This window comes from Tachypleus tridentatus, chromosome 7, assembly GCF_004210375.1.
Source record: "Tachypleus tridentatus isolate NWPU-2018 chromosome 7, ASM421037v1, whole genome shotgun sequence".
Taxonomy (NCBI): domain Eukaryota; kingdom Metazoa; phylum Arthropoda; class Merostomata; order Xiphosura; family Limulidae; genus Tachypleus; species Tachypleus tridentatus.
Genome location: NC_134831.1, coordinates 138,115,537 through 138,130,843, shown reverse-complemented (window position 1 = coordinate 138,130,843; position 15,307 = coordinate 138,115,537). Strand labels below are relative to the sequence as shown.

Here is a 15,307-nt window from a genome sequence, read left to right as displayed (position 1 = left end):
TAATATTTAATCAATTAATGATGTAGTCAAGTAGCAAATACCACTTTATTTGCTTCTGTTTTAAAAGTTTCTTTTAAGCTTCAAGTCTTAGTTGTCTGAAGAAATTTGCCAACTTATTTAACACATATCTAAAGGCCTTAGGATAAGAACAAAAACACTGTCCTCATTCAGAGTCCTACCACTGCTAATATTAAATATTTTAAGGTAAGTTAAGTAATTTTCAAAACAGTATATAAATATCTCATATATATATGTTTAAAACTCAGGTATGTTGGAGTTATTATTAATCCATTATGACATCACACCATTAATAACCAATTAACCAGATTATCTCCTCACCCACAAATGTGTAATCCTCAACCTTTTGAATGACATCTTTTGAACAGCATTCTGAAAATCCAAGTACACCAAATCTAATGCATTCCTCACATCTAAATTAAAGGTAATGTTTCCAACAAATGTTAAAAAGTTAAAAGACAAGTCTTTCCCTCCATGAATGCATGTTGACTGTTATTAATATAAAACTAAAGTGTTGGTTATAAAGCATTATTCTGACTGCTCAGAATGAATGATATTTGTTAAATCAAGGTGAATCATATTACATGTAGCATTCAAATAAACAGTTCATGAAAACCCACACTGTCTCTTTATTGAAATAGTCTAGGCTGATGTTGAAATCCTTTTGGACAACCTTTTAATTTAAATGAAATTTTCTTACACTTGAAATAGCCTATATATATAAAGTTGACTAAACAAAAACAGATACCAATATCAACTGTATACTCTAGTGTTAATGCACAATGTAGTTAACATAAACTAAAGTAGTTTATGGTATTTTTCTTATAACAAAGCCACACTGTACTATCTGGTGTGTCCATTGAAAGAAATCAAACCCCTGACTTTTTTTTTTAGGGGGAGGGGCTAAGAAGTTTAGAATTAAAGGAAATATACCATTATTAACCCCCTTTACTTAAAAAATATAAAATCATACTCCTATAACAATTCAAGATATTGTGTTTAAAAAGTTCTGTATCAGTAAAGATTGCCAAATAATTTGAATATGTTGTTGAAAGATTTCCCTCTGCAAACTCAAAAATCTATTAATCTTTTTGCTGAATATATTAAAGTGATTATTTCATATAGTGAACATATTTAACAGCTCCTTAAGTCATTTTCTTTCTTAAATAAATAAGAAATAAATTTACAAATTTTAACAAAGTGTAATTAATATTAATTAATAAAAACTAAAAATATGATGGACATTGTGAATATTGGTTAGTTTTTGATTGATTTGTTGGTTGAATAGTAATTTTGTAAGCAAAATTAAATAAATTATACCTCTTGTTGCTCATTTTCCTTTTGACCCAGTCCTGCAGCTTGACTCAGTCGGTTCCACATTCTGACATATAACACAAATCAACTCAGTCAAAAGCCATGGGCATAATGCGAGATACTACTAACAGAGTCCAGAACAACTAAAACCACAGAAAGAAAAATGTTATATTTGGTTCATAAGAACACTTGTGTAACATACAGGGTGGCCTGTAAGTCCCTACCCATCCATATGTTAATATGTTATATTCAATTACTCATGTATTATAAATTTGTTTCTTTTGTTTCAGAGAAATATGCTGAGATGGCTGATGTAAGCCCCATTTACACTTGAAAATGTCTCACAAAACATGGCATTGCATAACATTATGCAGTGAGAATGAGGGACAGCACACAAATACACTGGATACATAAAACATATGGATGGGTAGAGGCTTACAGGCCACCCTGTATGTGTGCAAACTTGGGTATGGAATCATAATATGCTAACAGTAAACTGACAAGAATGAGTTATAAGCACAATAAAATAGTATGTTTCTCAAAATAAAACCACTCCATTATACTTATAAGTTATTGTTTGTCAATTTACTATTCATGTAACACATGATATGCATCAACAAAGAGTTCAACACTTTTCTTTAGATTTGTGTGCTCAAGTACCTTTCTCTACCCGAGTATTTTCTAGATTCTTAAAAATAATGGATACCAAATTTTGACAAAGTAAATGTAACAACTACAAAATTACTTAAAAAAAAGTAACACTAATATTTCATAAGGCACCCTTCTCACACATCTGACATGTCATGCAAGGGAAGAATTACTTCATGGGTCAATGAATCATATAAAATCTACCATTGTACTATATTTCTTGCTCTGTTTAATAATGTTTGGCATGCTTTCTCACAATCTTGAGAAATTACTTCTATAATAAATCTAGAAATGACAAGCCCAGCATTAATGATAACCAATACAAGTAGCAACTTAAGGTGCTGAATCCTTGAGAGCTTTGGTACGAGTAGGAATACAGCCTTAAATTCTGCCTATGGCACCAGAGAAGCATTGCCAGCCCTGAAACATGAGATGATGCAGACTGGAATACAGCAGAGATTCTCAAAATGTGGTACATGTACCACTGGTGATACACAACAAAATTGGTATTAAGAAAACCATTAAACTTGTAATAAGCCCTATATGAGCTTTTCTTGTATACATATATACTGCTCTCCTCACTTATAAAATCACCCTCTACTCACATAAACATACCAGTATTTTTTTCCTTTGAAAATAACATAAATGGTTCCACATATTCTTCGACTGTGCCAGAAAAAAAAAAGCAACCTTCAGATGGATGGTATGTGTAAAACATGTGTATTTTTGTTACTTTTCTTTTAGATTAGGTCTGCATTTGTAATATTAAAAAATTAAACAAAGAGTGGTAGGCTAGATTCAAACATGTGAGAACAACTGAAACACAGTATCAATGTTAAATTAATTGATGCAGAGGTAAAAATGTAGAACTAAAAGTCCTTATCTGAACATAGTAAGAAATAAAAGGTTTGTGAGGGTGTACTTAATACTGAGTAGTTCAATAGTACCAGCATGCAGAAAGACCATGGAAGTGGGCATCATATGTATTCATGTGGAATCAGTAAAAGTTGTCCAGTAAAAAAAGTACATGAAACATGTTAAACTGAAAATCACCCTAACACTTATCAGTAAATGCAGCATATGTTTTAACTTATACATGTATAAGCAGAATAACTTGTTAAATGTAAATTCCCCGAGTCCTAATATAATAAATAATGAATTATGTCTGTCAATAAAAACATAACTATGGCAAATGTAGCATGTTGTAATATATACATATCACTAGATATTTTAGATTGCTGAATATTTTTAAATGAAATTCAAAATTTAAAACTCTGATACACATGTTAAAAAATTAAATATCACTTAAACAATTAGCTCTAATGAATGAATTAAATTTATCTCTATATTAAACATACTGTAAAGAAAGTTTGACCATTCAAAATTCTCCAAATTTTAAGTTGTGATAATAGTTGTAGTTATTCCAATGTTTTAAGTTTACAATGGGATCAGGCCAATCTGAAAACAATTAGTGTAATGTCACCTGTATATTTAACAATCTGACATTTTATTATACCTTCTAGTCCTTGAATGACTGGCAATACATCATTTAATAAAACCTTTAAGGCTACTTATTTATTCAACCTGAACTTCTGACACAAAAACTTGAGCTCCAAATAATTCAGAGTTCTTTTTTATATATCTCTGATGAGTATGGCAATATGATTTCACACTGTAGTGTTGTAGTTAATAAATAGTTCCTTTTTATTTAACTCTTTCACTGCTGTACTTACAGATAAAAAACACAACAAAAACTTAATTTTTGATACACAATAAAACATAAGAAGACCTGTAAACACCATTATTTTTATCTAAAAATGTAAGCTAATAAATTTTAGGAAGCTTGAAGGGGAATACCTTTTCTTCACAGTGGTGCAAAATTCTAAACTTAGTACTGTAAAAAAGATGTGGTGTGCCCATATCAGTGAAATTGTTACTTTTAGCACTTATGGACTTTAAGTTGTTATAGTTGTTGACAAGGAGATAAAAGTTTGGCATCACAGATTTGAGGCATGTATAACAAATCAGCTTTAAAATGTATGATCTGTTTTTCATTTAAATTTCTTCCTACTTGTTGAAATTAGTTTATTTTCACTTTTAAGCTTAATGTAAAGCATTTCTAAGAATTCAAATATATAGGTTTGGGATGACAGTGTGTAATAAGTAGTTATACTGAATATAATTTAAGTCATTGATATTATTAACAGTTTATAATTTTGGTTTAACATTTATATGGCACTGTGAATATCAGTTCTTAACTCTGTAAAAACATCTGGGAGCATAGCAATTCAACATAAAGCCAAAGAGTTACTTTAATTCAAACTTTTCTTACTCATAGTTTGATTTTATCAGATATATAAATAAAATCAATCTATTACAGTAGAAAATTAAATTATAAATGAATGAACAAGGAAATTAAATACATTACACTTAATGACTTACTGTTAAACATACAGTGTAGCACGAAGGATTATAAAATAAAATAATGCATGCTACACTGTAAATATTTTCCACCACTATTGTGTTACTAAGCAGTAATATTATGATGCTCACGGTAAAATTACACATTTACTTAATAAATGAGTTATTTGTGATCATTAACTAATAAATGTTTACTTCAAACTTTTAAACACAAAATTCTAAATGCAACTACTTACGGTTTGTAAACTGTACTATTTATAGGTAACTAGTAAGCTTTAAGGTTTTTTTCTAAACACTAAATTATTCATATCAGTAATATAGAAGACTGGAAATGTAAATTTATCCTGTTGATTTTCTGCTCATACAACTTATAAAATACGTAAACATTCAACATAACCTATTAACTAATAACAATATTACTACGTGATCACCACGTATGTGGTGATTTCTTGCTTGAAGTAATTACAGCGACATCTTTTATCTTCGACTAGAAAACATATATTAAAATTTCAATTAGATTCAATTTTATAAATACAAAAGTGAGACAGCGAATAATTCTACTTTTATTGTGTTACGGATACCTTCTATTATTTAGTTTCACTAATTTTTTAGTCGTATTAAAAACGCTTCTCCACATCCAAGCTAGAGCATGTTGAATTTGAATACTTTTATATTATGGAACTGATGTGCAGACATTAATGTGATTTCTCATTGCTCCCCGCTAGTACAGCGGTATGTCCCTGGATTTACAACGCTAAAATCAGGGGTTCGATTCCCATCGGTGAGCTGAGCAGATAACCCTTTGTGGCTTTGCTATATGAAAAACACAAACACACAGGTTTCTGATTGTATAAATTAGCCAATCACATAAGATTTAAGTTAATTGTCTAACTTCTGACAACTAAATGAAAAACAATACTTGATCTTGAACGAGTTGCTTCACGAAATGTACAGGGTGGCCCGTAAGTCCCTATTCATCCACATGTTATTATGTTATATTCAATTACGCAAGTATTATAAATTTATTTCTGTTTTTTCAGAGAAATATGGCCGATGTAAGCCCATTTACACTTGAAGAGCGTATTGTGACAAGTACATAAGTGCAAGAATACTGATGACACCACACAGATACACTGGATACATAAGATATATAGATGGGTAGGGACTTACGGGTCACCCTGTAGTTTGAACGTTTGTTTTTTATAGAAAAGCCACATCGGGCTATCTACTGAGTCCACAGAGCGGAAGCGTTTAAATTGAAACGAATAATTCCTATTAGTTGCTCGAAATTGTTATTGATTTTAAGAAAAAGTTTAATATTGGAATATTGTATTACTTTTTATAATGTAGTTTTTCTTTTGGGACTTTTCCTAATTTAGGTATTTATTGAAATTAATAATAATACTGATATTTAAGTTGTGTTGTTTATCGCTTGCATCAAGTATCGACCAAAATTTACTAACTTATTTTTTTTTTCGTCAGTAATAAAACTTGTATTTCAATTGTTTGAAAGGTTTATTTAAATTTTGGTTGTACATAAAACAATAAGGAAAATGAAGCTCTTTAGTCTACTGTCAATCACTGATAAATATATTAAAATATGCAGTTCTACTATTACACTACTTTTGTCTTTCTATTCTTTTCTTTTTACGTAGTCATGGGACAGGAATGATAAAATCATTATACGTTAAAATATTTTCATTGGTTTCAAAGAGGCATGCTTCTACTAATAATTAAGATAGCTTGGTTTACAATAATATAAGGGTAATAAAATCCAAGTTATGACCAAATGACAGATAGTTAAACCCATAATCAAATGTTTAGTCCCAGTTTCGGACCTACTAATAAAATATTTTATTTTCCACAAAGCACTACGTTTACAAAATGTTATCACGTAGGTATTTTTGAATAATAAAATAAATCTGTTAGTGTTGTAGTATCAACAGCACAATTGTTAAATAGATGTTGTTTGTAATTAAGCTCAAAGCTATCTGTGCTCTGCCTACTAGGGGTATCGAAACGAGCACTAGAGCCCTCTAAATCCACAGACATAATGCTATGCCATTGATGGATAGTGTTAACCAGTGTTTGTTTGTTTATAGTCAAGTATTCAACTTCACAATACGCTATCTTTGCTGTACTCACCATGAGTATCGAAAATAATTCTCATCGTTATAAGTCCGAAAAGGCAACACATATTGCGCGAAACATAACCAGCATGCTAATGCTTCGGGAGTTTGGGGGCATGCTTCCCAAGAAAATTTGTAAAAAGTAGGTGCTATTAGATTAAAGCTGGAAACTTATACAATTCACAAACATTTGAATTAAAATCTTCAATGAAAATTCATAAACATCCACTGAAGAATCAATCATTTTTCTGTTATAACAATACATGTGTAGCTGTACTTAAATTATCATACATATGTATGCTTTATTGTAGTACTGTACTATCTATTTGCAGAGTAGCTGTTAATTGTTAACTTTTATTATTAACAAGCTATGTACCTTTGAGTGAATTATTAACTTTAAAATAAAAGTGGGGGGTAGCTGTTATAATAAGCAATAAAGAAAAACAAACTTTCACACAATTTATTTATAAAATAACATATTATTGAGGTATTAATTATTACCTCACCAGAATATTTATACAAGCTTTAAGAACTCACTATGCATATACTTAAACCACTCTAATCCAACATTTTAGAGGAAGTTTATGATTTTGCATAGCTGGTAATACTAACTTACTTTTGTGCATTAGTCTGATATATAAGTTATTTGAAATAATAACTGTTAATCCAATAAATATTTTGATTCACTACTTGTTACCATTTGTTTGTTTGTTTTGGAATTTTGCACAAAGCTACTCGAGGGCTATCTGTGCTAGCCGTCCATAATTTAGCAGTGTAAGACTAGAGGGAAGGCAGCTAGTCATCACAACCCACCGCCAGCTCTTGGGCTACTCTTTTACCAACGAATAGTGGGATTGACCGTAACATTATAACGCCCTCACGGCTGGGAGGGCGAGCATGTTTGGCTCGACGCGAATGCGAACCCGCGACCCTCAGTTTACGAGTCGCACGCCTTAACGCGCTTGGCCATGCCGGGCCACTTGTTACCGAATGATACCATTTTCAGGGAATTCCACCTGTCATCGGTAGACCTGGACGAAAAATAATTCACAACACCATTATCATCACCATTACATTACACCACGTGTGTATGTGAGGGGAGGAGGGGAGCTGTCGGCCAAGGGAAGAAAATGAGCAAATAGAAGAAAGAACAAAAAATAGAAGAGGTGAGGACAATCGGAAAGAACACGAGTGAGGAAAAAATGAAAGAATAGAAGGTCGAAATTGTAAGTTCAGGGGAAACATAACGTGAAAAATGTAATGACAGTTAATTAACCCGGTATTATTTTTTTTTGTTATTTGGAATTAAGCACAAAGCTATACAATGGGCTCTACCAACCACGGGTATCGAAACCCGGTTTCTAGCAGTGTGAAGCCGCAGACATACCGCTGTGCCACTAGGGAGCACCTGACATTACAAAACAAACAAACAAGAAAACTTGAACCTCTAAGAATAGGCGTCATATAGTGTTGGAGAGTTTTGCGGACTTCGTTATTAATCTCAGATAATAAGTAGGATTTTTATATATCAATATTACATATACAGTCATTTCCTTCTCACTTAAATGTCATTTTGGAACCGGTTTTTTTAAAAACATTCTGTATAATTTGATCTTGAGTTGATTTTAAAATGGTTTCTTGTTCTAAAAAGAGCCATCGTTACAGGTCAGATGATTGAGCAATTTAAGAATTTTCATCGTAAAGAAACTTTTTACACAGTTAAAATTTAGAATACATATTTAAAGTTACTTAAAATGGGAAGAAGGTTTCTTCAGAAAATTTTTTTCTTTACTGAATATCTTAATTATGCATTTGACAGAGTAAAGGATGAATTAAAATAATGAAAGATGTTGGTGTTATTTTAATTTTGATTGAAAATTTTCTATTGTCTATTGAGTATTTCAAATAAATCTAATGTAATTATAAACCAAATGGATTCAAAATGACATTACGTAAGTGTACTCTATATAGTAGTTTTTATCATCATCTTATTTTCAATTCCCATTTATATCAAAGATTTGTGACATTGTATTATAATCAATGTTAGTTTTTTATAGCACAGAGTTAAAAGTAAAGTTAATAATAAAAAAATTGCATGTTTTTAATATTTTTGAAAATAAATAATGGTAACAGTGAAATTTAATGTTATGTGTCTCTACTATCACATCTTTAACATATAATACGTTTCTTTACTTTATATGGGTCAATACATATTTCAGAAAATATATTTATCTCTGTTTTTCTAATGGAGATTATGCATAATATAATTTTTTTAACCGTTGTTCTGATGAAAATCATTATTCGGAAACTATACTTTTTATGAAACAATAATACACGTATGTGGTTAATTATTTACTGATTATTATTATGATCTTTTACAAGCGATATTTTTATATTGTAGAAATAAAAATAATATGTAATCAGTACGTTGAATTTAACAATTCAAATGAAAATAATCGATGATTTTTTAACTGAACGTAAGTTTAATTTGAAGCACTAGATAGCAGCACATTCAAAACAATGTTTTTTTTTTGCTTTTGAATTTCGCGCAAAGCTACACGAGGGCTCTCTGCGTTAGCCGTCCCGAATTTAGCAGTGTAAGACTGAAGGAGAAGCTTCTCTTTTACCAATGAATAGTGCGATTGACCTTCACATTATAACGTCTCCACAGCTGGGAGGGCAAGCATGTTTGGTGTGACTGGGATTTGAACCCACGACCGTCAGATTATGAGTCGAGCACCATAACCACCTAATGATAAAATGATAGTCCTTTTTAATACTTAAATAAAATCTTTGTAATTAAACTTTAGTGAAATACATTAAGGAAGTCTTAAAATGAAACTATTTTTATCAAGTAGCCTTATGCTTTAGATAATGGATAAACTAATGTGATTCCAATGTGTTATTTGAGTTAATAGTTAAATTGTAATATTAAAATCAAGTTTTGTTAATTATATGTATATATTAGAATGTAGGCAATTTATTGTATTATAATAAGTATAGCCATAAAGGAATTATAAAACATCCAACCATCAAGAGGAAGAGGAACACGCTTGTGACACTTAGTAATAAATCAAGTCCTACACCATTTTCGTATTCCTGTTTTTAAACATTCCTTTCTGTTTATTAAGTAAATAATATCAATATAATACCAATTTTTAATTAAGGAACTAGTACATAAGGTTGGGATGACAGTGTTTGAGAAAAAATAATTATACTGAAAGTCACAGATGTAATTTAAGTTATTCTAATTACTTCTTTTCCACAGGCACTGCATGACCGGGTTGGTTAAGGCGTTCGACTCTTAATCGCGTGCTCGAATCCCCGTTGCACCAAACACGCTTGCCCTTTCAGCCGTGGGGGCGTTATAATGTGACGGCCAATACCACTATTCGTTGGTAAAAGAGTTGACGGTGGGTGGTGATGACTAACTTCTTTACAATGCTAAATTAGGGATGACTAGCGCAGATTGCTTTCGTGTAATTTTGCGCGAAATTAAAAAAATACAAACCAAAGTAAGTAAGATAGTGACACTTGAGAGTAACCAACATTAACTTTAGGATCGTATGATGATAGTTTCTCTCTGTAGTAGAATGTTAACTTCATTTATAGTAGTGACGTGGAACCTAGATTAACAGTTTCTTGTCATCACCCGCATGCACTCGGTACAACCTTATCAAGTATCATTATGTAAGTTAATATCATGTGGCGCTAAACACTCTTCAGTCAGAAAAACTTCATAAAATTTAGCCAATCTGTGCTTAAAAGTTGACAATGAATAACAACTCGTCACCTGTATTATTCTTTTGAACCCTTGAGCTAGAAACTGTTAATTTATTTTGCTTGGCCTAACCAGCACTTGTGTATCTGCATGCACTTTTACACTACACTTTTGTTGCTCTAAATATACCGTGTGGACTCCGATTGACAAAACAACAAATAAAAACGATCCACTTCTGTTCTTAGATAAAGCTGTAATAACAATTTCAGACTGCTAGCTCACGTGACTTTTTGTGTAGGTATGCGCAAAAATTCTGATTAAAATTAAGCGGTCAACAGTATCAAAAATTTCGTAACCTCTTAACCCTTTTCTTCAGACGCATTCCTGATTAAATTTTCAGCTTACCAATGCGAGTCTTTTCGTTTCCATAATTATTTCCCTGGATTATGATTTCATTTGACAATGTTATTATTTTGCGAATTTATGTTTACAATTACTTGAAAGTAACTCTCATTTGAACTATAAGAGGTTTTGATTTGCTTGTTATGAATTTTGCGCAAAGCTACTCGAGAGCTATCTGCGCTAGCCGTGTCAACTTTAGCACCCACCGTCAACTCTTGAACTAATCTTTTACCAACGAATAGTGGGATTGGCCATCACAATATAACGCCCCCACGGCTGAAAGGGCGAGCATGATTGGTGTGACGGGGATTCGAACCCGCGACCTTCGGATTACGAGTCGAGTGCCTTAAATACCTCGCCATGCTGGGCCAAAAAGGATTTGAAAGAAAAGACAGAGTTCAAGGCTTTTTCAAGTTAACGTGTTGAGGGTGAATTTCTCACGACTAGGACTAACAAGTCGGGAGGTGCCATTGTGGTGAGAAAAATTGAAGTTTCTTGGTCATCAATGGAGCCTTTTGTAAGAGATATATCTTTTTTTCCATATTCTGGGTACGGTTAATAATATTTACGTAATACGTTCAACACTGCTTTTATCAGTTTTTTATTTGGACACCGCGTGCCACGTTTAACGTCTGTAATCAGGATATTGTATTTATTTTCTTACGTGTAAACGATTATTTTCGTTATAACAATCTGACGAAATGCGTCTGCTTGAAACGTTGCACAAACTAAACTAGGAAAGATTTTCATTCAGACGTGTCAATTTATTGTGTATTATAATTTATTCAAGTTTTACAATATACATCAAGTGTTTATGATGAAAAAAGAAACTTAAACCGCAAACACAGTCACTTGAAACCAGTGGGATTTAAAACACAACAACAACTTTAAACATAAATATTTCTAGAACATTCTGTAATAGCATTTTATTCATGATAAAAAGTGCTGAAAAGGCCTGGCATGGCCAAGCGCGTAAGGCTTGCGACTCGTAATCCGAGGGTCGCGGGTTCGCGCCCGCGTCGCGCTAAACATGCTCGCCCTCCCAGCCGTGGGGGCGTTATAATGTGCGGTCAATCCCACTATTCGTTGGTAAAAGAGTAGCCCAAGAGTTGACGGTGGGTGGTGATGACTAGCTGCCTTCCCTCTAGTCTTACACTGCTAAATTAGGGACGGCTAGCACAGATAGCCCTCGAGTAGCTTTGTGTGAAATTCAAAAACAAACAAGTGCTGAAAAATAAATTATTGTTTTTTTTATTTCGAGCAATTTTATGAACATGGATTTTGAAGGTATCGAAGGTGAAATCCACTGGCTACAACAGGAATGTCATTTTCTTCCTCCCATAACTCCAACATTTGTAGCTCAGCTCTATCAAGGTTAGAGGTTTTTTTATACGTGTAGATAGAAACTTGTGCCTCCTTGTAATCAAGAAGCCCACTCCTCGTTTGAAGTTCTGAGTTTTCGAAATAATCAACATTTTTAGGTAAACTTAATGCGTCATCTAATTTTCTAACAGAAGGGTCATTTTCTTTTATTTCTTTTATGAATGGAGCAGACGGTGCGAATGAAGTTTTACTCATACCTCTCATTCCCGCGTTGTTCCGTGTACTTGATTTTTCAAACATAACTTTCTCAAAGTAAACATCAGTGTTACGTGTGGCCAGTAAGTCTTGTGAGTTGACTTTCGCTGAATTCGGTGATCTGCCCGAACCGTTATCGGCGACCATGAATACGGATTCATCCAAGTCATTGGTGTCCATGGTCGTCGCAAACGGAACACCAAAATCTTGAAAACTACGTGAACTTGTAATTTCTTTCGATGCAACACGAACGGGTTTTTGCTCAACTAACTGCTCGAATGTGATATTTGTGCTATTCTGAACTGTTTGCATATCCAAACCTGTTACATTCTCGCTTATGTCGAGCTTTCTTTGTCTGATATTCGTAAAATTCAAGCCAGCTCTAAAACTTAGAGAACCGACGCCGCTTTTAGGGTACGGTGTTACAAAGGTAATTTGGAAAGGAAGTAGTCGAGCTGAAAAAATTAAGATGAAAGTGTTAGCGTCTCCAGTATGAGTCGTTGTAATATAAATAGTAATTAATACAAAAAAAAACAAGATGGTGTTTCATCAGTTCCTTAAAAAAATTAAGATGAAAGTGTTAGCGTCTCCAGTATGAGTCGTTGTAATATAAATAGTAATTAATACAAAAAAAAACAAGATGGTGTTTCATCAGTTCCTTAAAAAAATTAAGATGAAAGTGTTAGCGTCTCCAGTATGAGTCGTTGTAATATAAATAGTAATAAATACAAAAAAAAACAAGATGGTGTTTCATCAGTTCCTTAAAAAAATTAAGCTTAAGCAATATTATACTGTAATTATGAAAGTTCTGGTTTCGAATAGACGTTTTACCGATATATTGTCATTTTATGATTTGTGATGAGAATTATATGCGGGACTGCTGAAATCTTATTATACCTTATGTCATTTCAAAATCGCAGTAATAAATATTATCCTGGTTATAACTAGGACAAGCTCTGTTGTAGTTTTTTTGTTAAATAGATAAATATTATATAAGCAAAAACGAATATCATTCAAAGTTGAATTGAAAAAGGAGACAAATGTAAAACAATGACATATATGTTTGAATAAAAGGTTTCAGATGTCGTGGGTATTGCCGAGTGAGAATAAAATACATATGTGTCATAGTTAGATTTTTATAATTGTAAAATAACGTGCTTAAGTGATCTTAAACTGATCAAATGGTAAATTTATGAAATATATATAATAATACAATAATACGAAAGTTTTTTATTATATTATTAAAGAATAAATAGAATATAAGCAATCATATTAATCGTGCCCATGTGGTCTAATGGCTAGCAGGCCTGTGAAACATTCAGGTGGCTCGGGTTCTATCCCCGGCATGGGCATTTTGCTTTTTTTGATAATTTTCCGCATAATTTTATTAATTTTCTTCCACACACATTTAATTACTTAATTTAATCTGTAATCAATTAAATTGTTTGATTATTAATTATTGGGCTAAATTTATATATAGTTTATATATTTATATTACCAAACCATAAATAAACTCGGGTTCGAATCCCGACTGGGGACATTATATTTTTATTGATTTTTTCTGCATAATTTTATTTATTTTCTTCCGCACACATTTTATTACTGTGAGTGACTTTAAATTTAACCTTAATTTAATGAATAATTAATTAAATTGTTTTTTTATTAATTATTGGGCTAAATTTATGTTCCATTTGATGCTGTAATAACCAATATGAGATAAAATAATTTTGGTAATTATATAAGAAATAATAACTTATGAGATTTGAAACATTCAACATTATCGTTTCCATGACGAAGTGCCTCATCATTTGGTGATCGAAAATTATTGAAAAACACGCGGTTTCCTGTGGTTCAAGATACAGCCGCCTAACACGTATCTGTGCCCACTTCACTACTTTTTCTAGTGAGAGCATATACACTATTATTTATAAACGTGTTAAAGTGACTTAGTTTTTCTAACCCCACCCCACACTTCCAATAAAGTTAAACAGTTATGCAAGACCGAGAAAAGATAAGTTTCCGATTCATAACACTGCGATTTTGGGAAATTTTCAATTTTAGATAAAGTAAAAATAACATGTTAAACGTGTACAACCACTCTCACATAAGTTACAGTTGGTAAAAGATAAGTTTATGGACGGACTATTATGTAGCTTTGCTCTAAATCGCAACAAACGAACAAACTCAAACGATAAGTTAGAGTTACCTTGAGCATAAACATGCAATTAAAAATAGTGAAGGCACAAATCGTGAATTTCTAAAAGGAGAGTAATTAAAAACATGTAACAGCTTCTATGTCTACCTTCTAGCAGTTCTGAAGAACAATAACAACAAAAGTTGGGAAACCTCCAAGATAATTCTCTAAATGCAACTAATCACAATCTGGTTAAATTCCCGGAAAGAGAATATATTTCTGTTCACCTGCATGATCTCACACTGAGTAAGCGTTGATTGCCCTGTATAACAACCCAGGGCTGTAGACAGGAAGGTAGGGGAGGATGACCCATTACCCCAAACTTTATTTCATCCCATAAATGGAGAGTTTATTTTTCCATCAGTAAAATACTCACAATGATAAATGAAAACCCAAGTTAAAGCTGCAAGTGTTAACTCTGGGGGTGGAGCATATTAATTCTATAATCGCCACAAATAGCAGCTGAGATAATCCTCAGTAAGGTCTGCTTTAGAGGTTATCCCCCACGCTAAGTTTAACAAGTCATCTAATGATAAATTGTTCTTACGAGTATAGAAACGAAAAATGTAAGTTCTTTAACCTACTAAATTAATTTTCTATAGGAAACTATGTTAACAGATGCTAAAGTACTACATTTACTTTTCTCTATAATGTCATTTATTTTTCCATTTAGGCTTACTTATCAGCTCAGACTCCTTAATTTAAGCTAATTATTTATATTATTAGTACTATTTATATAATGTTTATCTTTGAATAGGCTCATAACCCACAATTAAGGTTTAACTTGCCTGTAAACCTCATGCTCGTTGTAAAGCAATATATGTTGTATCTTAGAGATATGGGAATTAAAAAGTTAAAAGCAGATATGTAAAGATTGAGAAC

The 15,307-nt window shown here is 32.2% G+C and overlaps 1 protein-coding gene across 1 annotated transcript in view; it reads right to left on the bottom strand.

Annotated features, from left to right (window-relative positions):
- Positions 1-4,861, bottom strand: part of LOC143257820 (uncharacterized) — a 50,926-nt gene extending 46,065 nt beyond the window's left edge. Inside the window, exons 1-2 of the mRNA XM_076516847.1 lie at positions 4,638-4,861; positions 1,339-1,475 (exon numbers count right to left, since the gene is read on the bottom strand). Coding sequence (XP_076372962.1) covers positions 1,339-1,398 — 60 coding nt within the window. The 5' untranslated portion in view covers positions 1,399-1,475; positions 4,638-4,861. The remainder of the gene's footprint in view (positions 1-1,338; positions 1,476-4,637) is intronic.
- Positions 4,862-15,307: the final 10,446 nt, after the last annotated feature.